At 35.7% G+C, this 23,455-nt stretch overlaps 1 protein-coding gene across 1 annotated transcript in view; it reads left to right on the top strand.

The window, feature by feature from the left end:
* mei-41 (ATR serine/threonine kinase meiotic 41) overlaps window positions 1–23,455 on the top strand; it is a 245,650-nt gene that overhangs the window by 145,717 nt on the left and 76,478 nt on the right. Inside the window, exons 28-30 of the mRNA XM_090370340.1 lie at window positions 4,849–4,987; window positions 18,557–18,699; window positions 23,306–23,405. Coding sequence (XP_090226466.1) covers window positions 4,849–4,987; window positions 18,557–18,699; window positions 23,306–23,405 — 382 coding nt within the window. The remainder of the gene's footprint in view (window positions 1–4,848; window positions 4,988–18,556; window positions 18,700–23,305; window positions 23,406–23,455) is intronic.

The raw sequence follows: 23,455 nt of genomic DNA, 5'->3' as shown, positions 1-23,455 counted from the left end.
ATGATACAAAGGTTGGCAGGGTTGTTAATGACAGTAATGGCAGTGTGCTACTGCAACAGGATCTAGATAATTTGGGCAGATGGGCTAAGAAGTGGCATCTGAAGTTTAACCTTGACAAATGCAAAGTACTGCATATGGGTAGAAGTAACCCCAGAGAAACGTACCAACTGTGTGGTACTACACTTAAGGTGGTTGAAAATGAAAAAGACCTGGGAATAATTGTGCAATCAGATATGAAGTTTTCTGAGCAATGCAGACAGGCTGCCAGGGCAGGTCATGGGGTTTTGTCAATGATATATAGGAATTTTGCTAGCAGGGAAAAGGAGGTGATTGTCCCTCTGTATAAGGCAACGGTCAGACCATGCCTTGAGTACTGTGTACAGGTCTGGAGACCTCATTTTAGGAAGGATGTAGATTTACTTGAATGTGTACAAAGAACGGCAACAAGATTGGTGAGGGGAATGAAGGGATCCTCTTACCAAGAGAGACTTAAGGTCTGCAAATTGCAGTGGCTGGAGACTAGGTACCTGCGCGGTGATCTGATTGAGGTGTATAAGGCCTTGAATGGGTTGAGCACGCTGAATTGTGATGGGATCCTTCCACTTGTTCAGATTACGAACCTAAGGGGGCATAAATTCAAATTAAGAAAGGACAGATGTAGAATAGATGTGCGGAAATTTGCCGTTAGCCAGCGGGTGGTTAATTACTGGAACAAACTTCCATTTGTCATTGTGGAAGTTGATAGGTTGAATAAATTTAAGGAGGAACTGGACAGGCATTTGGAGGGAATGGTGTGATTTTTTTTTTTTTTTTTTTTGGCTGATTCTGCATAACCTCATACACTTGCTTTCTTGCATCACATGCCACTGCTACTACTACGATATAGCCTAAGTTGTTGATATGTGTGAAAAATCAATAACCCCAATATATTGGGACTATTTTTGCCTGCACAGGTTATTAGGGATTGAATCAGCATCTGGTCCACCACCTAATCCCTACTACAAGGAAACTAGCAACTCTGATGTTGCAGTTGAACCTGGTGGAAATGCATTCCTCTTCCACAAGGGAACACCATTTAGTTAGAAAAATCTGCAAATGAGTTTGCATTTGCAGATTTTTTAGGTACAGCCAATAAAAGCATTAACAGTCAGAATCAAGCTATGTAATAATACATTATCCTCCCATGAGACAACAAAACTTATATAAATTGCATATCACAATAATAAACTCGTACACCAACCATTTAAATTGAATTAAGAAAATTTTAATATACTGTAAAGTATAGTACAAACAATCTATTTACAATAAATATAAAACTTAAATTAGATTAAAATAAATATATAAAACATTTAAAATATGTGATAGAATAAAAGCGCTAAAACTGTAGCTTTCGGAAATGTCCGCTTCATTTCTCAACAGTAAATTAAAACGTACACAACACATCCTTAAATAGCAGGTTCACGGCACTTCCACACACTGTTTGACCGGCACATAGGTGGAACTCCCTTCATGCATATTAGAACCGGAAATGGCTCGGGAGCACGGAAAGCAAAACCGTTCATCCTTACTGAGGACCACAGCCTCAAAGAAGGGATGCATACGCATACCCCTGTCTCTGTTAATAGTATTATTGTCTGATGAACAGATTCGCAAGCTCTCGACCCGTTTGCGGGTCCAGAACCCATGCGCCCGTCAATGATGACCGCATCCTCTGGGGAGATCTGGTGCTGCTTCTCCCAAAAATGTTCAGCCACAGAAGACTTTCCATAATCTGCGGCTTTTATGGCATTCATGTGCTCCCACAGACAATCCTTAAATCACCGCCTAGTTTCACCCACATAATACTCCCCACAATCCGGGCACTTAATCACGTATACGACCCCACTACTAAAATCATTCATTATAGAGTCCTTAACCTATGCCCTGGCAGCTGCACACAGTGTGTCTGACATTCACAAAGCACTCTTGTTATACGCTCAGTAAGGCCCGGATAGTAGGGAATGTATGTGGTGGCAACTGGCAACAAACGGTTCACTTTGCCTGGGCATTACCCCTCTTATATATTTGTCCATGACCCTCTGGGGGTAGCCATATTTCTTAAGGTCTGCTGTGACTCGTCTAATTTCTTTTTCTCTATCCTCAGAGGTACTGCAGTGGGACTCTACCCTATCTAATAATGATTTAGCGACGCTGTTCTTATGTTACATAGCTTGCGCAGAACTATAGTGGGTGTATTGGCTCCATCACATAGTTTTTTAAACACCGATGTTTTAAGCCTGAGTCCTGCTCTAGAGACCAATACATCTAAAAATGGGAGGGTACCAGCTGCTTCCACCTCTGAGGTGAACTGGATAAATTGGGGGAAACTGTTAAGTAAATGAAGTACTTCATCCTCTCTCCCCTTCTGAATAATGGTGAACGTGTCATCTACATATCTTTTCCATTTGCGCATGGGGAACTGTAACCCATCGAAGATCCTGTTTTCCAGTTCCTCCATGGCCAAATTCGCTACTATGGCCTTAATAGGAGAACCCATGGCTGTGCCATGAACCTGTTTATATATAACTCCTTGATACACCATAGTGGTGCTAGAAAGGCAAAGTTCCACACCGGAGCAAATATCCTCCACAATGAAAGGCGACCTACTACTTAAAGTATCATCTCTTTCTAAAGCCATTCTTACACACTGTACCCCATGAGAAATGGGAATGCATGTAAATAATGATACTACATCAAAGGATATCATAATTTCACTTCCTTCTATAATTTGATCCTTCACAAAACTCACAAAATCCTTACTATTCTTGACAGTGAAAATAGAGTGTCCTACTATAGGGGCAATCAACTTAGCTAAAAATCTTCGGTGTTTAAAAAACCTATGTGCCGGAGTCAATACACCCACTATAGTTCGATGCAAGCTATGCAACATAAGAACAGCGTCGCTAAATCATTATTAGATAGGGTAGAGTCCCACTGCAGTACCTCTGAGGATAGAGAAAAAGAAATTAGACGAGTCACAGCAGACCTTAAGAAATGTGGCTACCCCCAGAGGGTCATGGACAAATATATAAGAGGGGTGATGCCCAAGCAAAGTGAACCGTTTGTGCCAGTTGCCACCACATACATTCCCTACTATCTGGGACTTACTGAGCATATAACAAGAGTGCTTTGTGAATGTCAGACACACTGTGTGCAGCTGCCAGGGTGTAGGTTGCACACAGTGGTGTCCCAGGTTAAGGACCCTATAACGAATGATTTTAGTAGTGGGGTCGTATACGTAATGAAGTGCTCGGATTGTGGGGAGTGTTATGTGGGTGGAACTAGGCGGCAATTTAAGGATCGTCTAGGGGAGCACATGAATGCCATAAAAGCCGCAGATTATGGAAAGTCTGCTGTGGCTGAACATTTTTGGGAGAAGCAGCACCAGATTTCCTCAGAGGATGCGGTCATCATTGACCGGGCGCATGGGTTCTGGAACCGCAAATGGCTCGAGAGCTTGCGAATCTGTTCATCAGACAATAATACTATTAACAGAGACAGGGGTATGCATATGCATCCCCTCTTTGAGGCTGTGGTCCTCAGTACGGATGAACGGTTTTGCTTTATGTGCTCCCGAGCCATTTCCGGTTCTAATATGCATGAAGGGAGTTCCGCCTATGCGCCGGTCGAACCACGTGTGGAAGTGCCGTGAGCCTGCTATTTAAGGATGTGTTGTGTAAGTTTTAACTTACTGTTGAGAAAGGAAGCAGATGCTTCTGAAAGCTACAGTTTTAGCGCTTTTATTCTATCATATACTATCATATATTTTAAATGTTTTATATATTTATTTTAATCTAATTTAAGTTTTATATTTATTGTAAATAGATTGTTTGTACTATTCTTTACAGTATATTAATATTTTCTTAATTCAATTTAAACGGTTGGTGTATGAAATTATTATTGTGATATGAGTTTTCCCGACCTCAGAGGCCTATTTCAGGATATATAAATTGCATACCTCATGAAATTCGTGATTAATTATAGGGAAAAAAAATTATGTATAGATTATGGAGTAAAAGGTAATAAAGCAGTACAATGTCTAGGTTGCCACTATTTTTGCCACATGAAAATTTATTTCTTAAAGAGTAATATGCTTGTACAGTTCTTATGCTGATTCAGATAACAAAGTACCTTTAATGATTTGAGACAAAAGGGAATCAAGGTTACTACAACTTTTATATGGCTAGAAGGGAAATCTAAATTATTAATTCATTCCCCTTACACTTTTCTTATTTTAATATAGTAAGATCTTATTTTGGTTTTGCAGAGTTGATAGTTACCATGAAGCATTTCAGTGAGTTTTAGGAGCATGTTCACACATGCAAAGCTCATGCTAAAAGGCTAGAAATGAAAAGCTTATTTTAAAAAAAATTCCAATAGAGTATTCTAGCTTCATCAGAATCAACTAAAATAATTGTCTTTACTTACAGCAGAGAGAGAGAGAGAGAGAGAATGAGTGAGAGAGAGTGCAGGTGGGAGGGGGAAGGGAGAAGTGACACTTCAGTACCAACATCATCTGACAGTAGAAGATGACAGACATGACCAAAGAGCATGTGAGAGTTTGGATAGTAATAAAAAAATAAAAATAGAGCTTCATATACTTCAGAAAATGGGAATTTTCTACAGCACATGTTAAACATAATTACTTTGTAAAGAAGTTGATTCCTTTCTTTCATGTATAATATATGCATAATACATCCTTAAATTTAACTTGTATTTCAAATGTCACAAGACTTTCTCATTAAAAGTGAAATGAAATAACTGTGAAGTAATTGAAATAGTTTGAAGCTTTTCCTAACTTTATTTTAGGTTACATATGCTAAGCGATCTTGAAAAAGGAGTTGAAACTTTTTTTAGTTTTACAAATGAAGTTAACAGCCCATCTGGCTTTAAAGTCAGTATTGAAAGAGTACTCTCGGAATGGAATGCGAGAAGACAGCTTATTCAGGTTTGCAAAATTATGCATAATGTATTTATAAATATATGTTCATTATGAATAAAAATTCTTTATTCCCACACAACTCCTCTTTTATTGCAAAATTGCTAATTGCAAGCTTTTACTGTGGTGATGAACGTAGCAATATGGCATTCCAAAAAAATGGAATATGTGTATGAAAGAAAATTATGTGGGAACTATGAATGTATGTATTTTATGCTATAGAATGTTGAAATTAGAACGAGTATTTTGGGGAAACAAAAGTATACAAAGCAAGCTGGATATTTTTGTGTCCTTTGCAGCTAGCCATTTTTAATGGTGCAAAATATTTGAAAAATATGATGCTGTAACAAAAATCAAATAATATTAAAGAGAAATAAATTATAAAAAATTAGTCTGCTGGGTCTTCATCTTAGCAGGAACCACAAATTCTCAATGAATGAAAAAGCCCAAAGGGTGTAGCATTTCATTAATCTCTAAATCTTGTCATATGCCTGGGGAGAGCAGCTATTATAGCAACCTTTGTGTACTACTAAATTGAGACTACTAAATAATGAGATTTCTGATAAAATAAATATAATGAAATACAGTCGAACTTCCCTATAACGAATTCGATAAATCCAGCAAAAAAATTCGTTATAGAGAAATTTCGTTATACAGAGAATATCTTTTTTATTAGAAATTGTTATCTAATTAGAAAATGAAAACGAATCTACATTTATTTTTAATATATTTTATTTCAAAAACATACTTATTTAAATTACGTTTACACAATTTTTTGCCGGTAAGTATCACAAATTAAAAAAAATCTGTAATTTTCGTTTGCACAGTACAATTAAAAAATTATCTGATTCTCAAAGAAAACCTCACATTTGTTCAGAGCATTAAAAACATTATCAGGAACATTTTCACAAAACTGTAGACTCATACGAACCGTTTTAAAAGCGTTAATCATTTCTTCGTGAATTAGCTTTTCTATGGGTTGTTCTGATGTGTCGTCAGTGTCATTGTTAATTTCTTCGTGATCATGGTTGCGTCTAACACTGTTCAGCAGTATTTCATCTTCATTTGGATGTTCTGCTGTGATCTATATAAACATAACTATCCACTGTTATTTCATTTTCGATGTTTCCGGACGATTCTAATAATGTCAAAAATGTTTTTCAGTTGTGAAAGGGGCAGTTCATCTTTTTCATCCAGTCATTGTTTGACTTCTGTATTCAATGCAAATCCCGCTTTTGAAAAACAATTTTGAATAGTGATTCAGTGACATCATTTGTCCAAACTTTTGCCAGTTCAGAGATGCAATCTCTAAGGTTAATTGAACCTCCAAGTTTCTATTTTCTGATAACGCAGTGACAATCTTCATTATTATTCTCTTTCGATAATGAAATTTTAAATTTTTAATAATGCCTTGGTCCATTGGCTGGAGTTTTTACATTACGTTTGGTGGTAAAAACAACAACTTCGCACTTTTAAGTTTGGCAGAAATACTGGCAGGATGTGCCGGACAGTTGTCAGTTACCAACACGATTTTCCTTTTTTTTCTTTTGTTATACGCTTGTCTAGTTTTAATATCCATTCTTCAAAAATATCACTTGTCATCCATGCTTTTTTATTGAAGGTGTAGTCAACTTCCAAAGATTTTGTGCCTCTAAAACATCTTGGATTTTTTGATTTTCCTATGACTAAAAGTCTTAATTTTTCATTTCCTGTCATATTTGCTCCAACCAACACAGTGATTCTTTCTTTGCTTTGTTTTCTGCCAAAACATTTATCATCCTTAAAAGCAAGTGTTCTATTCGGTAAACATTCAAAGAATAAACCCATGTCATCAGCATTAAAAGCATCCTTACGCTCATATTCTTCCAAAATCTTTTTCCTCCAACTGTTGTAATCTTCTTCACTTAAATTAACACTTTCTCCACAAATAACCTTTTCCACAATTCTGTGGCGCTTCTTAAAATTATCTAACCACCCAGTGCTCGCATTAAATTCTGTATGTCCAAGGGACTGTGCAAATTTCAGAGCTTGTTGCTTAATTATTGGACCCGATATTGGTATATTCTTTTCACGTATCATTTGCACCAATTTTAGAACAGCTTTATCAACATCTTCGTATATACACAACTTAATTCGCTTCTTGTCTGCTCCTCCTTCAGTTGCATTTAAAATTGATTCTCGATTTTTTAAAATCGTAGATAAACTGCTTGCAAGTATGCCACATTTCTCTGCAACATCTTTTTTCTTAAAACCCTGGTCAATATCATAACAATCTTTGCTTTATCATTAATACTTAAACACTTTCTCTTCGACATTGTTTCCACAAATGTAAAAATTACTGGACTGCAGCTCTTGCCGATACATACACCGCAAACTTTGCTGCGCTGGCCATATAGTGAATTGTTAGTACTGTCTACTCAATGATGTTCGCTTGCCAATTCAAGAGTATCACGTGACCTTTCCTATCAATCACTTTAAAGAAATATATGACTTTATTTCATGAAAACCATCTACTGGGAGTGCAGTTAGATGAGAACGGACATATCATATAATGATTGTCATGAAGGTCACGTGGTACAGTTGAGGTGAGAAGCGAATGTCACTCAGTAGGCATTACTAAAAACTGACTATGGTAGCATTCTATGTATTGCCACCGCAGCATGCTAAAGTGTACCTCAGCGAATTTCGTTTTCCCCTGAGCCAACATCAATTTACAAATCTACCCTATTTATTGTAAAGTTTACGACCACTTTTAAGAAAACCCATTTGGTTTAATAACTGTAGCAAAAATGAAACAAAGACCCTCCTACGGGCGTCAATGGCCACATGTGTTCACTAAAAGGATGATTATTTAATTCCAGATGCTAATATGCAATTTTGGAAGGAAGGAGTCAGTATATTTGAGTGGCTGTTTAGCAGTAAATGCTTGAAAATCTTTAAAAATGCTTTTACTAATTTTTTTAAAAATTCGTTATAGAGAGACTAACACTTCATTATATGGGGTTAATTTTACATGTAATTTCGTTTCAAGATGCAATGTTTTGTGAAAAAATTCGTAAGATAGAGAAATTCGTTAAATAGAAGTTCGTAATAGAGAAGTTCCACTGTAATTTATACCTTACAAGTTATCCTCTTCAAAATAATTGCCTTGGACTTGCACACATTGTTCCATATTTTTATTCCAAGCACAGAAACATTTCTGAAAGTCATCTTTTGTAAGCCCTTTTAACACTTCAGTTGTGTTTTTGTGAATGTCTTCAGTGGACTGAAAATGGGTACCCTTAAGTACACTTTTCACTTTAAGGAAGAAAAAAAAGTCACGACGGGCCAAGTCTGGTGAAGAGGGTACATGTTTGTACACAGAGATTTGTTTTTTGGCCAAAATCTAGTAAACAGAGAATCTATTGTGTACTGGAGCATTGTCTTGATGGAACATCCAACCATCCTTCCACAATTCATGTTTTTTCAAATTTTTTCATGCAGCCCTATCAGAACTTCAGTGTAATTTGTTTGATCGACAGTCAGATTTGGCGGGATATATTCAGCCATAATAATTCCTTTAATATCAAAGAAAACAAGAAGCATAATTTTCAATTTTGATATTTTGACATTCTTGCTTTTTTTGGTCAGGTGGATTATTTTGTTTTCCATTGCATTGACTGCCTTTTAGTTTCTGAGATGTACTGGAACAACCAACTTTCATTGCAAGTAATCAAGAAAATACAGTACTCAGTAAGTCTGGATCTTCAGTTTTTTTTGCAAAACATCTCCGCTGACATAATCTTCTCAATTTTTGATATTCATTCAAAATTTTTGGCACCATCGTGGCCCACACTTTTCTCATGCTTCCATTTTCAGTTAAAATTTGTTTAACTATTTCTTTGTTCATATTGAATTCTGATGCATTAGCATTAGTAGAGGCATATGATAATTTATTTAAGCTATCAACTTCCACAATGACAGATGGAAATGTGTTCCAGCAATCAACCACCTGCTGGCTAAAGGCAAATTTCCACACATATATTCTACAACTGTCTTTCCTCAGTTTGAATTTATGCCCCCTCAGGTGCATAATCTGAGCAAGAGGAGAATCCTATCAGCATTGAGCTTGCTCAAACTATTCAAAGCCTTATACACCTCAATCATATCACCTCACAGGTGGCAAGTCTCCAGATGCCGCAATTTGCAGAACTTAAGAGCAAACTTTCGTTCCCCTCACCAATTTCATTATCCTTCTCTGTACTCATTCCAGCAGCTCTACATCCTTCAAAAAATGAGGCCTCTAGGCCTGAATGCAGTACTCAAGGTGCTGCCTGACCATTGCCTTATATAAAAGGATAATCACTTCCTTATTCTGGCTATCAAAATTCCTATATATCACTGACAAGACCCCATGAGCTGTCTGACAGCTTGTTTGCACTGCTAAGAAAACTTTATATCTGACAATTAACCACGCATTCCAAATCCTCCAGGACTGGGCAAAAACACACTGCCTGACCATATCACCATCAAAAACAAACTCTCTGCTTCTTAAAGGAACTCTCTGTATTACAAGACCGCCACAGATTAAAATTGGAAACAAGACCATAAAGTTGTCAGAGCAACTGAAATATCTTGGCATAGTACTAGACAGAAAACTCTCCTTCCAAGCTCATCTCAAATACATCAGGACCAAAGTAAGAAACTATACTGCCATGGTTGCTAGGATCTCCCGTCGGGACTGGGGTCTCAACAAGCGAACCCTCTCGTTGTATTACAAGGCTATCTTCATTTCTGTGATTACGTATGCAGCCAGATTTTGGTTTGGCAAGGCTACGACTGTAGTAAACAGATGAATCCTGGATTCCACTCAATGCATGGCCCTATTCTCCATCTCTCGTGCCTGCTGCACTATGAGTACTCATGCCCCCCAGGTCCTGGTAGGGGTCCTCCCCCTCAACCTGGAGGTGGTGAAAACTGGAATGTTGTATCATCTTTCTAAGGGCATGTCTCAGACCTGCTTGGGATTTGAGCTGAATCTTACCAACAACCAAAAAATAGAGAAGAGGAGACTTCGAGCACACATGCAGCGGGTGTGGCAGGACCGCTGGACAAATTCAACCAAGGAGGAAATCACCAGGAGATTCATCCCAGATATTAGCAGAGTCTATCCAAAATCCCCAATATGGTTTTCTCCAGGCCTGTATGCCACGTATTTGCTTACTGGCCATGGTGCAATAAAGGCAAAACTAACAACCTTTGGCCTAGAAGAGGACCCAACATGATCCTGTGGAGGAAATGAGGACTGGGATCACCTCATGCACGAGTGTTCCCTCTAAGATGACCTCTGCTGCCAGCTTATCACAAAGTTGACTTATATATCAAAAGGCAAAGAAAACCACCTACTGGATACTAAGGAAGAGTATCAAGCCTCACCAACTACGCACTTGAGGAGAAGACAACTAATCGCAGCAATGTGATAACCCTCTACTAAATGAACCCAGGGACCCTGATGGTACTGGAACAAGGCAGCTAAACTTGACCAGCATTACCATCATTGGTGTGAGCTACCATACATTCTCCAAAGATGTCACCCACCAAAGATTGCCATGTGAAGAACCTTTGAATAGAGACAACCCACAAATTAAGACAATCAAAGAAAGACAAAATGTTCGTATACTACTGGACTTGACGCTCACGGATGTGACCAATAAGACAATCTCCTAGATGAAGATTGACAACGCCACTGGCGTGCCATTAGATGTCAACTGCTTTTCTTGGCCAACTAGCATTCTGAACCGGGTATCCTAACTTGGTTCACTTTAATCCCCCCCTCCCCTGGTAGGGAGAAGGAGGGGACAGGTTTCTGTCTCCTCCCCCTCCCTGCCACCTCCTTTTTCTCCTGGTGGGGCCAGTCCCCACTGACCTTTCTGGGGTTGCCTTCCCTATCATCCCCATATTTCTATCTGTCCCCCCCTTCTTTTGTCTTCATCCCTACTCTAACTGAATATGCATTTTATTTATTTATTATTATTATTTTTTTTAATTAATTTATTTTTTTAAGGCACTTGCCACTGAAATCTTAGGAAATTAGGTGGCAGGGCCTGCCAGAGTACTTAACTTCTAATATGATCCCTCTATGCCTAAACTACCTCCTTGGGGCTAAGTGTGGGCAACGGCGGGGGGGGGGGGGTCCCACTAGGGGACCAATGGCTAAAAGGTCAGAGGAACAACACAACATAAACATGTGCCTTACACTTTTTAAAATCTCTGGCCTTCACAGTGTTCTGTGTTTCACAAACAGAGTACACAACACGGAGATGGGGGAAACCCCTGGAGCCATTAAACAATGAACACTTTACACTTTGCACAATTACACCCAGGTCTTTTTTCATTCTCCACTATCCTGAGTGTAGTACCACACAGTTAGTACATTACTCTGGGGTTACTGCTACTCTTATGCAGTACTTTGCATTTGTCAATGTTAAACTTCAGTTGCCACCTCTCAGCCCATCTGCCCAACTTTTCTAGACCTTGTTACAGTAGCGTACTGTCATTAGTGTCGTTAACAACCCTGCTAACCTTCGTATCGTCTACAACTTGGACATTAAGCCTGATGTACTTTCATCAATATGATTGATAAATATACAAAACAATAGTGGGCCCAACACCGAACCCTGAGGGATTCCACTAATAACATTAGTCCATGAAGAACAGTGTCCATTGATTACCACACTCTGTCTTCTCCCACTCAATCATCCCTTATTCTATAGCAGCAATGCCCTTAATGCCATACTGCTCCAATTTGTACAGTAGCTTTCCATATGTAACAATATAAAAAGCTTTCCTGAAATCCAAGTATATGATATAAATATTATTTTTTGCATCCAGTTCCTTTGTGACCACATCATAGTATTGAATCAAATTGGTTAGACAAGACTTGCACTTAACAAACCCATGCTGTGGCTGAACCATAACTGTAGCCTTCCCAGTCTTGGCTAGATGATACTGCAATGCTTTAACCGGTGACTCCATTATTTTCCTGTAACTGAAGTTAAACTAACAGGTTTGTAATTACTGTGTGTCACCCTTTGATCCCCCTTTTGTGAATTCAGGATTCATTTGCACATCTCCAGTCTGTGGCGACCTCCCATGGGTCCAACAAGGATGCTCTCATAATTATGACTACTGGTTTGCTTACTTCCTTTGCTGCCTCCTTTAATATAACTGGATAGATCCCATCCACCTCAGGTGCCTTTTTTATGTTTAACTTCAACAATTTCTCCTCCACTTTGCTCTCAGTTATTACAAAATCACTTAGCTCCCTGTTAGAGTTTGATAAACTTCTGGCACTCCCCTCATTGAATAACTCCTCATTTGTGAATAAAGATGCAAAATACTCATTCAATTTGTCAGCTACCTGAGCATGATCATCAACAGTCGAACTATCGATATCAAGTGAACCACTCCGATTCATCTCCTTCCTTCTAGAGCAGGGGTGGGCAACTTTTTTCGTCAGCGGGCCGAATGAAATTTTCGCATCATGATGCGGGCCAGAATAGATTGAACGATTTAATAAAAAAAATCAGAACCTAAAAAATGTTATATTACTTGAATTACCAAATTATTAATGTATTTTTAAAAAAAATATCTGAATGTCCAATTATCATTGAAAATGCGGCATTCGGCATCAATTTTTCTTTTTTTTTTAATTGGCTCATTTTATGGGCTATAAATTATATTAAATTAAAAATTGTAATAATTAGAAAAGGCATAAAATTAAAAATTAAATTAAAAATTGTAATAATCAGAAAAGGCATAAAAGGCCAATATTATTTTTTTCAATAAGAAGTCAAACCCAAAGGAACTTCGTTCGATCGATGCTACAATAATAATTAGGAAATAACTCTTTGACGCTGCGTAGAATCACTTGGTTATTGTTGTACTGGCCGCGATTCCCGATTGAACCGAATTAAGCTGAACGTTTACGGTGAGTGTAGTCAGGTATGGATTTTCTATATTTATGCATTTACCGAGGGGGCCGGATTCAACATCGTCGCGGGCCGGCTGTTGCCCACCCCTGTTCTAGAGTTTACATAAATAAAAGGCGCCTCCGTAGCCAGGTGGGCAGGAGCAGCAGTGCATAGTAGCACATGCTTCTTGATTAGACCGGGGTTCAAGCCTGTGACCACTAAATACGGAGGATGCGGAAAGGTCAGGGAATGACCACCGCATATCCCCTGAGCAATATGGCCTTAGTTGCTAATGCTCCTAAAAACACAACAACAACAACATAAATAAAGAAGTCTCTGCTGATTTCTTTGCATCCTTTACCGAAGATATCTTGTAATCTACCTTCACTTGCCTTACCTCCTTTGTGACTTGATTACAGACCAGCTTATATCTACCATAGGCTTCTGTGTTACCTGATAATATATATGCATTTCATGTATTTTTATTCTGACATGAGTCTCATTAGTCCATCTGACCTCCATGCAACCATTATAATGATTAAACAATGATCTAATCAGTATCCATACCCAGTCCATATTTTCATCAGTTTTTATGGATACAGTACAGCCTGGTCATTCATTGGCTTCCACATTCTTTTATCCTTCTAAAAATCTTATATGCCATTCAAACAAACAATCCTTTGACATAGTATCTTCCCCATAAATTTGCTATAAGAACTTATAACTTTCAGTTGGTGTTTTCTTTTGTTTATTAAAAATATGAGGTTGATTCATTGTTCAGTTCTTTTTTTCTGTCATTTTTCCAGCATACTGCAAAAACACAAGATAATGAAATCCTGTCTCACTGCAAAGCAAACGAGTGTGTTTGAATGTGACTTGCCAGGTAACTAAGGAATGGTTAAAGGTCAACTGCTGTGTCTTTGTTTTACAGGTGGCACTTGGTTCGTGTCATCTGCACACACAGTCTTGTTATTTAATAGCCACACCTTGCATTCTTTCTGATTTCAACACAGTGCAGAGTAAAATACTTACGTGCAAACTAATGTTTAATCTTTTCACAAATATGCATGTATTATGTCTGTGTTTTAAAGTTCTATGCACAAGGGTCATTACTAACAGATTAGAAAGAATACTTGATGAGAATCAACTGAAAGAGCAAGCTGGCTTTAGGACAGAATTCTCAACTATGGATGACCTTCATGTAATATCACAGCTAATGGAGAAAGCAAATGAATATAAAACACCATTATGCCTGGCATTTGTGGATTATGAAAAGGCATTTGACTCCATAGAGCATAAGGCAATGTTTCGGGCACTGGAAAGACAAGGCATGGATACCCCATATATTATGATTTTGAAGAAAATATATGAGAACGCTACCTCCTTTATTAGACTAGACAAAGACAGTAGCAAATTTAAAATTGAGAAAGGAGTTCGACAAGGAGACACAATATCTCCGAAGCTGTTTACTGCTGCCCTTGAGGAAGCTTTCAGAAGATTAGACTGGTCGCAGAAAGGAGTCAATGTGAACGGAGAGTACCTAAACCATTTACGATTTGCAGATGACATTGTGGTCATAAGCCACGATCCCAAAGAATTAGAGGAAAACCTTAATCAGTTATGCACAGTTAGTAAGGATTTTGGACTAAAGATGAATATGGCTAAAACAAAAGTAATGATGAACAAGTATGCCACGGAAAGGGAAATAATGATTGAAGGAGCAGTAATTGAAAAGGTGGAGTCATATACTTATCTGGGACAAGTTATTAGCTGTAATAATGATAAATGGCTGGAAGTCAAGAGAAGAATAAATTTTGGATGGATAGCATTCAGGAAATATAGTCTGAAGAGCAATATCCTAGTTTGTCTGAAATGTAAAATAATGAACCAATGTATACTCCCCACCATGACTTATGGAAGTGAAACTTGGGCACTCACCAAAAGAATGGAAGAGAAGCTGAGAACTACAGAGTGAAGATTGGAACGAATTATATTAGGAATCAGACTGTTAGATAAGAAGAGAAACACATGGATTAGGCAGCAAACTCAAGTAAAGGACATTCTTGTCAAAACTAAAGAACTAAAATGGTCTGGACACATAGCTTGAAGACATGATGGACTAAGAAAATAACAGAATAGTACCCAAGAGGAGCTAGAAGAAAACCTGGAAGACAACGGAGCAGATGAATAGATGAAATTCATGAGTTTGTGGGTAGTAAATGGATGGCCATTGCACAAAACAGAAGGAACTGGAAAGTTGCTGGAGAGGCCTTCATCCTGCAGTGGATTGAAAATGGCTGACGAACTGCTGAATGGAACATCATCTCTCTGGATGCCTTCGCTGACTCTTTTCAGAAACTTTTAGAATGATTTAATAAGTGTGTTTATTCAGATAGTGATTACTTTGACTAACAATAAAACCAATTTTGAGCTTTTTCACTTTGGGTTCTTAAAATTGTACCAGTCCAGGAACTTTATTGCCACACTTCTTATGTTACTTAGAATTGAACTGTCTGTAGAATTAGTATGTTCTCCTTTTCAAAAACAGTGGCCTTCATATGTGATTCATTTCTTTTAACCTCTGTCCACTTCTCAGTTGATAGAATTTCATGAAATAGGTCATTTTTTGATTCAATATAGTGATGTTGGCTCTTTTACCCCTATAATTTTACCATATTTGTGTTTGCTTAGCTCACAATTTAATGTTAGGAAACTCAAAAATTACCTTAGGCTGCAGATTCAGGCTATAGGCAGATGTTTCTAGTGATGTATGCCAATGACCATTAGTGCCTCTCTTGCCAAATGTGTGTCATACAGTCTAGCATTATTCTGCATAGTGGCTGGCTTTCCCTCTCTTGCTATTCCTGTTGTTACTTCCATTTTGATAATATTTATAGAAAGCCTAAGTATGATTCTTTTGTCTTTCTATGCCTTATCCTCCTTTCCAAAGCCAACAATCCAGTTCTTTTCATTTTCTTTTTAGTCTTCATTTTTCATGGTATTCCCAACATATTTTCCGTTACAGTGAATCTTAGGTGTACATTTAATTTACGAAGTTCTTTTGATAGTTGGGTACCAGCATAAAATAAGTCATTGAATAAATGAAATCCTACTGTCAACACCATGAAGCAGCTTTAGGATGAGATGAAGCATGATCCTTGAGGTGAGTCAGGCCTGGTGTTATCAGACTGTCAGTAGTAGACATTCCAAAATATGGCAAAACAACTGATGTGTAACCTTTTGTTGAGTCAGTTAAAATAAATACATGAAGGTCCACTTTTTGGGTTTTGAGGGTTATAATATTTGAATGACATTCTACCTTTGAAACCAACAGCAGCTTGTGTGGAGTGAGTGAAAAAATTTTTTTACTTGAGTTCCCCCCACCTACTCTGAATTGATTTTTCTATTTATTTTTAGCAAAGATGCAACTTTCAAAATATCTCCAGAAATCTTTACCTGCTAAATGCATTCTTGAAAAACAGAATTCTGTCTATGTGTCTGTTCTTCAGACCAGTATTCCTTTATATTAGTTTTCATTTAATCCTGCATCAACACTAAAAAATGTCTTTAGTTCATTTAAATTTTAAATCAGAAAGTTCCGACGATTTCTCAATTTCTTCATTAGAAAGGCTTTTATAAGACATTGATGACAAGTCAAATACTTTACTTCTATTTATAAGCATATAAGATATGAAGAAAAACAATTGCTGCCTGCTGTTAACAATTGATTATAAACAGTAGTCCAATTTGTCAGATTGTTTATATAAAGTATAAATAGATGATGTTACAACAATTATGTCAAAAGAGTGAGAAAACAGATCACTGATTGTCATCACTGATGGCCACAGCTACCAAATACTGATAGCCTACTTAATGCATCCATCTTAAGCTTCAGCATTCCACTTTTTCTTGACTCCACTTGAAATTCAGCCATACATTTTTGTCTTAAAGCATGTTAAGTGTTGTTTACATCTGCCATAATGAAACAAAATTTCACTTTTTATTTGCTTACAGAGGAAACAATAAAGAGGAGTGTTATATATGTTAAAAAAGATTTAACTGTTCTTTTACAGTATGAGAATGTAAGTTGTGTGATATATATACATAGTACTTATTGTGTTTTTACTATAATAACTAGATTACAGACTAATGTACAATCTGCTATTGATAACATCAATATTTTATATATATATATATATATATATATATAGGTATTATAGTAAAAGCACAATAAGTACTATACAGATGCTGAACATGTATATGAACACAACAGTATACAGCTTACAGTAGGCCATAAGGCCAAAATAACTTATAAAGACAAAAATAGCCCATGTAGGCCTACAAGGCCAAACCCTGGAAATAAACATATAATTAGTAATAAAATATAAATATATAATACAATGATGATTATGTAGTTAACTATTGGTGTAGAGATACATCGAAAGGGACTTTTTCAAGGGCTAACCCTCTCAATATATCCTACCAACAATTAACGGAGTTATCTGTTTCTGATTGCCATCTGCCTGTTTATCAGTGTCCAAATCTTAAACTTAATTTTGTTATGATTTAGTAATTTAGTTATAATTGCCTGTTAATTTAGTAACAGGCAATGTTATCTTGCCTGTTTGCTACTAAATTATAACAAAATTAAGTTTAAGATTTGGACACTGATAAACAGGCAGATGGCAATCAGAAACAGATAACTCTGTTAATTATTGGTAGGATATATTGAGAGGGTTAGCCCTTGAAAAAGTCCCTTTCAATGTATCTCTACACCAATAGTTAACTACATAATCATCATTGTATTATATATTTATATTTTATTACTAATTATATGTTTATTTCCAGAGTTTGGCCTTGTAGGCCTATGTGGGCTATTTTTGTCTTTATAAGTTATTTTGGCCTTATGGCCTACTGTAAGCTGTATATTGTTGTGTTCATATACATGTTCAGCATCTGTATAGTACTTATTGTGCTTTTACTGTAATAACTAGATTACAGACTGTAATGTACAATCTGCTATTGATGGCATTAATCTAATCTGGCTAATAACTTTTATATTCATCCCTATTGTTTATATATATATATAAAATTATATATGAGGGAACAGAGAAAAGTTGGGGTTGTGTGCAGTGAGTGGAAAAATAAAAATTCAAACTGTTAAAAAATGTAGGAAAGTGAGTGAGTATGGGAGCAAAGACTTGCAGAGACTTGGTTTTGTGGGAGGGATAACATTGGGATAAAAAAAATTAAAAAGAAAAAAAACGTGGTTGGTTCTTGCCTTTTCTATGAATTTTTTAAAAAATATTTCACTGAAAAGTGAAAAGAGAGCTACAAGTCATATCCACTCCCTTTATTTTGGGTTGGAGACCTTGCTCTATTCCTGTCATTGCTGCCTTGTAACTCTAGAATGGATAAAATTATGATTATTATTATATTTTATATAATTATATTACTAAACTGAACATGGGTCTTTAAAACTCATTTGTTGAAATGTTTTCCCATACAGGCTAATATTTTGAACTGCTTTTAATTAAAAGAAGAAAATACTGTTTCAGAAAATCTCCCTGTGTAGCTGCTTATTAGATCCATTAATTTATTATTATTGTCATTATTATTATTGTAGTCCTCACTCAGATATCAAGAACCAGTACTAAATCTCCAGCGTGTACTCTTAACCATGGCTCGTTCTCAACACCCAGAACTGACACCTCGCTTTGACAATGAAATGGTGAAGTGTTGGCTACAAAGTGCTAAATTAGCAAGAAAGTAAGTATGATGTGTATTTCTGGCTTTTTTTTTTTTTTTTTTTTGAAAAAAATGACTTTGTCTAGTTTCAGTTGAAGAGCAGTTAAATTTCAATTGAAGAACAGCTGACTTTAAGAAATTTAATACTGAAGTATTGAAGTGAAGTTGAAGTATAATACTGAAATATTCACAATTGTTGTTGTTGTTGTTATTTGGTTTTTAGGAGCATAAGCAACTAAGGCCATATTGCTCTGGGGATATGTGGTGGTCATTCTCTGACCTTTCCACATCCTCCGTATTTGGTGGTGATGGGCTCGAACCCCGGTCTAATCAAGAAGCGTGTGCTACACACTGCCGCTCCTGCCCACCTGGCTACGGAGGCGCCATTCATTCATTCATTCATTCATTCACAATTGTAATTTAATGATATGAAAGATATTGTGTTTTTAACAGTTAGCTAATTGCAATAAATATTCAAGTGAACTTACCAACACCCTATTAGATTGTTGGTAAACGTTAACTTTGTACCGTATGCTGATATCGTAGTAATTGTGGAATCAAAATAATTTTTTATGAAATATACATACTATTCTGTTTTTATTACAACACTTGCATTAATATTTAAATTCTTAAATCGATATTATAATATATTAATATCAAATTTATAATATATAAAAAATAAATAATTTTAGCAACCCTTATTAGAAATAATTTAAGAATTTTTAAAAAAATCTTTTTATAAATAAATAGGAAACTGTGTGATTTTTGACGGTAAACTGATTTGAGTAGAATTCATAATAAATATGCAAGAACTTTTATGCTCCACTTGATGACTAAACAAGCCACCATGTGTATTAGTAACACATTGAATTCTTATGCTCTAAATAGAAACACATAAATCATCACCATACCAATAAGTCATTTCTTAAATACAGCATAATTTCTTATCATGATGTTTCTGGAATCATTAACTAACTATTTAATTTGTAGTGTGGCAAGGTGGATATCTCTTTTATCACCGAAGTGTGTGAAACAATATATTGGGCTTGGTCAGAAATATTTGTTCACATATTAAAGTATGATTAAAAATATTTTTTGATTTATTTGTGTATCTAGTTGAATATCGTTGTACCCAGTTAATACAGTAGCAGGTTGCATTATATAAAGCAATGGAAAGCAGGTTGCAACCTGCTTTCCATTCACTTACAAAACTTGAATCGCGACAATCTTAGATAGGGTTTGTTTGGACATGTACGTATAGAACGTGCAAGGATGGACCACTCATGCTCATTATAGTTTATATTAGGTTGTAGCTTGGCTCAGAAAGACATCAACATTATCTGTCAAGCTACTTCTGCTTGGTATTGTGTGAGAGTGTATGTATGCACACTTTCATACAATTGCTTCTATACCTTGTGAGTTAAATTGTCATTGGGTCATCAGGTGCTGCACTGTAAGTGAATAGTAGTAGCAATGCATTTCAATAAGCAGCATTATACATCTTTTAGGGCATGAATTATTTATTTTTAATGCAGCATCGAGGCATCTCATTGTTGTAGCCTCACACAGAGCTGAATAATATTTTCAATAAAACTTTGTCACTTTCTTCTATGACTTCAGCTTGTTTGCGGTCTCTTCTGTTGTTAATTCCATAGAGAGAGAGTGAGAGGCATAGATTTCTTCTGATTCATTGATATTAAAACAATCTAATACCCATATGAATTATAGTTTTTTTTTTTGTTTTTTTTTCATACAAACAGTACAATAAGTATTCCAAAGCACAGGTATCTTTTTTTGGCTTACAAAATGTTTGCTCTGTCACCTTTAGCTATTGAGTACAAACTGCTACCAAATATTTGGCTTTATTTAAATTACGCCATCTTTCTTTTTCTGTGAAACAGTTTCCATGGGTGTATATGTTACCAGCAAAGTGTAGAATCTAGACATTGTATAGAATGCCTTGCAAAGCATGCAGTAAGCTTTTCTTTATTGTGATACCATTATTAAGTGAATCACAGTTCCAACTTTTATACAAAGGCATACTGTGGGAATACTGCTCCTTGTATCTTGCTGTTAATATGAATATACCTGTCATAAGCACTAAATATATTATAAAAAAAACGTTTATAACATGAAAACTGGGGACTTGCAATCCGCTTTACATTTATTAAATGCATTTTCCACTATTGTGTTCTTAACATAGAATGTTTTCAACTTTTTCTTTTTTCTCTTTGAATATTTATACTGTATATTAATTTTGTGCCTTACTTACTGTATTTTGTATATATTGCAATAAATTTTTACATCTGTAATATCCTTATTTTATTTCGCAAATGTTTTTACATAAATATGGTTCTATTTTCACCCATAATATGTTCCTCTTTCAATTTCGTAAACAGAGATCAGATAGTAAAAATAATTCCTTTGACTTACTTTTCTGGCCCAATCAGAAATTTATGATTGGGCCAAAAAAGTCGATCTTGAATCAGAAATTCAACACCAAAAAAATAAATAATTAAAATACAATAAATAAATCACTGATTCCAAGTTTTTATCCAGGAACTCCTTTTTGGTGTGTGAGAGAGTGAAGACAGTCCTGGAGACTATGGCTACCCTACTGTAATTTGTGAAGACACTGTACCCAGCAAAACCAATCAATGCAGTTGTGAATATGTTTGTGCAGCATAATTTTTTGGATGTGTTGTTTACATTGGGATCGGCCTCTTAGCCTAGTGGGTAGCAGAGTATACCATCCATTGGTTTCTGCCCTTGGCCCTTGGAGCTGGGCCAGATGGAAACCAATGGGTGGGTAGAAGTGTTCCAAATTGTATTACACAGTGATAAATCGCACCCTGTTATCCATGTATCCATGGAACAGGATAATAACAAGCATTCATTCGAAGAATCAAAGATTGCACAAGATTGATGTTAATAATATTCAACTAGAGATTTATTTTATACTACTGATTTTTTTAAAATTTTTATTTGATTTTTAAAATTTGAAGCCCGGATTAGGATTCAGGGTCATGAAGTCTATTTTATAAGAAAATACTAGGAGGAGGAGTTTTAGATTGTTAATCAATTTCTTAAATTAATATTTGAGAAATTATTCCTTGAATTTTGAAAAGTTCAAATTATTCTTGAAAAATCTCAAAGCAGATAGTGCAGTTTCTGAAATAAACAAACAAAAAATCTGCTCAGTACAATTAAGGAAATAGCACACTACAGTAAAAATCTCTGGCTACAAAATTCAAAGTGGACCATATTATGGGTGAAAATAGAACCATATTTATGTAAAAAAATAAAAAATAAAATAGGGTTATTGTGGATGTAAAAATTTATTGTAATATTTTTATACAAAATACAGTGTCTTCTTCCTTCTTCAAGAGGAGTGTTTCCATTTACAATGGGTTTCCTCAGCCTACAAGTTATTTCTTGTTAGGAATTTTTTCCTGCCATAAAGTGCGGTTCAAGGTGTCTTGGTCGGTTAAGCCTCGGGCTGTCATGCACTCCCGTATTCCATCCATCCATGTCCTCCTAGGTCTTCCTCTTCTCCTTCTTCCAGGAGGTATCCATTCCAGGATAGCCTTTGGATATCTGTTTTCTTGCATCCGTTTTACATGTCCATACCATGTTAGACACTTTTCTTTGATGGTGTCAGTAATGGTGTCTTTTTCACTTCCATTTTTTCCCTTATGTCTTCATTTTGTTTTCTGTCTCTTCTAGTAAGTAAGGTGAAAAATTAATATACAGTATAAATATACAAAAAGATAAAAAGAAAAAGTTTAAAAAATTCTGTTAGGAACATAGAAATGGGAAATGTATATAAAGTGCTTAGCATCATAATACACAGCCATTTCTGAATAAACAGAAAATTTTTAAGGTGGCATCGTTTTAGGTTATATCTCATATTGTGAAACAATATGAGATATAACCTAAAACGATGCCACCTTAAAAATTTTCTGTTTATTCAGAAATGGCTGTGTATTATGATGCTAAGCACTTTATATACATAGTCTAAATTTGTTCGCAGCTTGAGGCTCTAGCCCTAAATGCGCATTAGAAATGGGAAATACATTTAATAAATGTAAAGCAGATGGAAATTCCCCAAAGTTTTCATGTTATAAACATTTTTTTAATTTTTATATTATAGTTAGTACTTATGACAGGTATATATTCATTTTAACAGCAAAATGTGGGGAGCAGTATTTCACCCCAGTATGATGATGTATAAAAGTTGGAACTGTAATTCACCTAATATGGTATCACAAGACAATAAAGAAAAGTTTATTTCATATACTTTGCTGGTAGCATGTAAATATTGTAAATATTTTGCTGTTTGTTAAATTATTGTATTGTATTTATACACATATTTCCATTTAATTGTAAAACAAGTAACATTTGAATATGTTATTGGAAATGTATATACTCACTTCTGAATTGGTGCTGTATATTTATTATGCACGTATAATAAAAAAATGGAGCAATATCAGCAGAATTCATGTTTCTTATATTTTTATAAATTGATGGAAATTTATAGTTGTTCAAGCAGATGGCTGTATAGCTTAATATAGAAACATTAATAAATAAATTAATTTAATTTAATTTATTGTTTAATTTTTTTTAGAAGTGGCCATCAGCAAAGAGCATATAGTTGCCTTTTAGAAGCCGGATGTATCAGTTCACCAAAAGTGTTTATGGAAAAGGCTAAATGGCATTGGAATAAGGTAACTAAATGAATTTTATTATTGTGGTTGTATTTAGTATAAGATTTTTA

Source organism: Mastigoproctus giganteus, chromosome 3 (genome assembly GCF_048544385.1).
Source record: "Mastigoproctus giganteus isolate SK-2022 chromosome 3, ASM4854438v1, whole genome shotgun sequence".
Classification (NCBI taxonomy): domain Eukaryota; kingdom Metazoa; phylum Arthropoda; class Arachnida; order Uropygi; family Thelyphonidae; genus Mastigoproctus; species Mastigoproctus giganteus.
The sequence above is the reverse complement of the archived record's forward strand: the minus strand, read 5'-3'. Positions and strand labels throughout refer to the sequence as shown.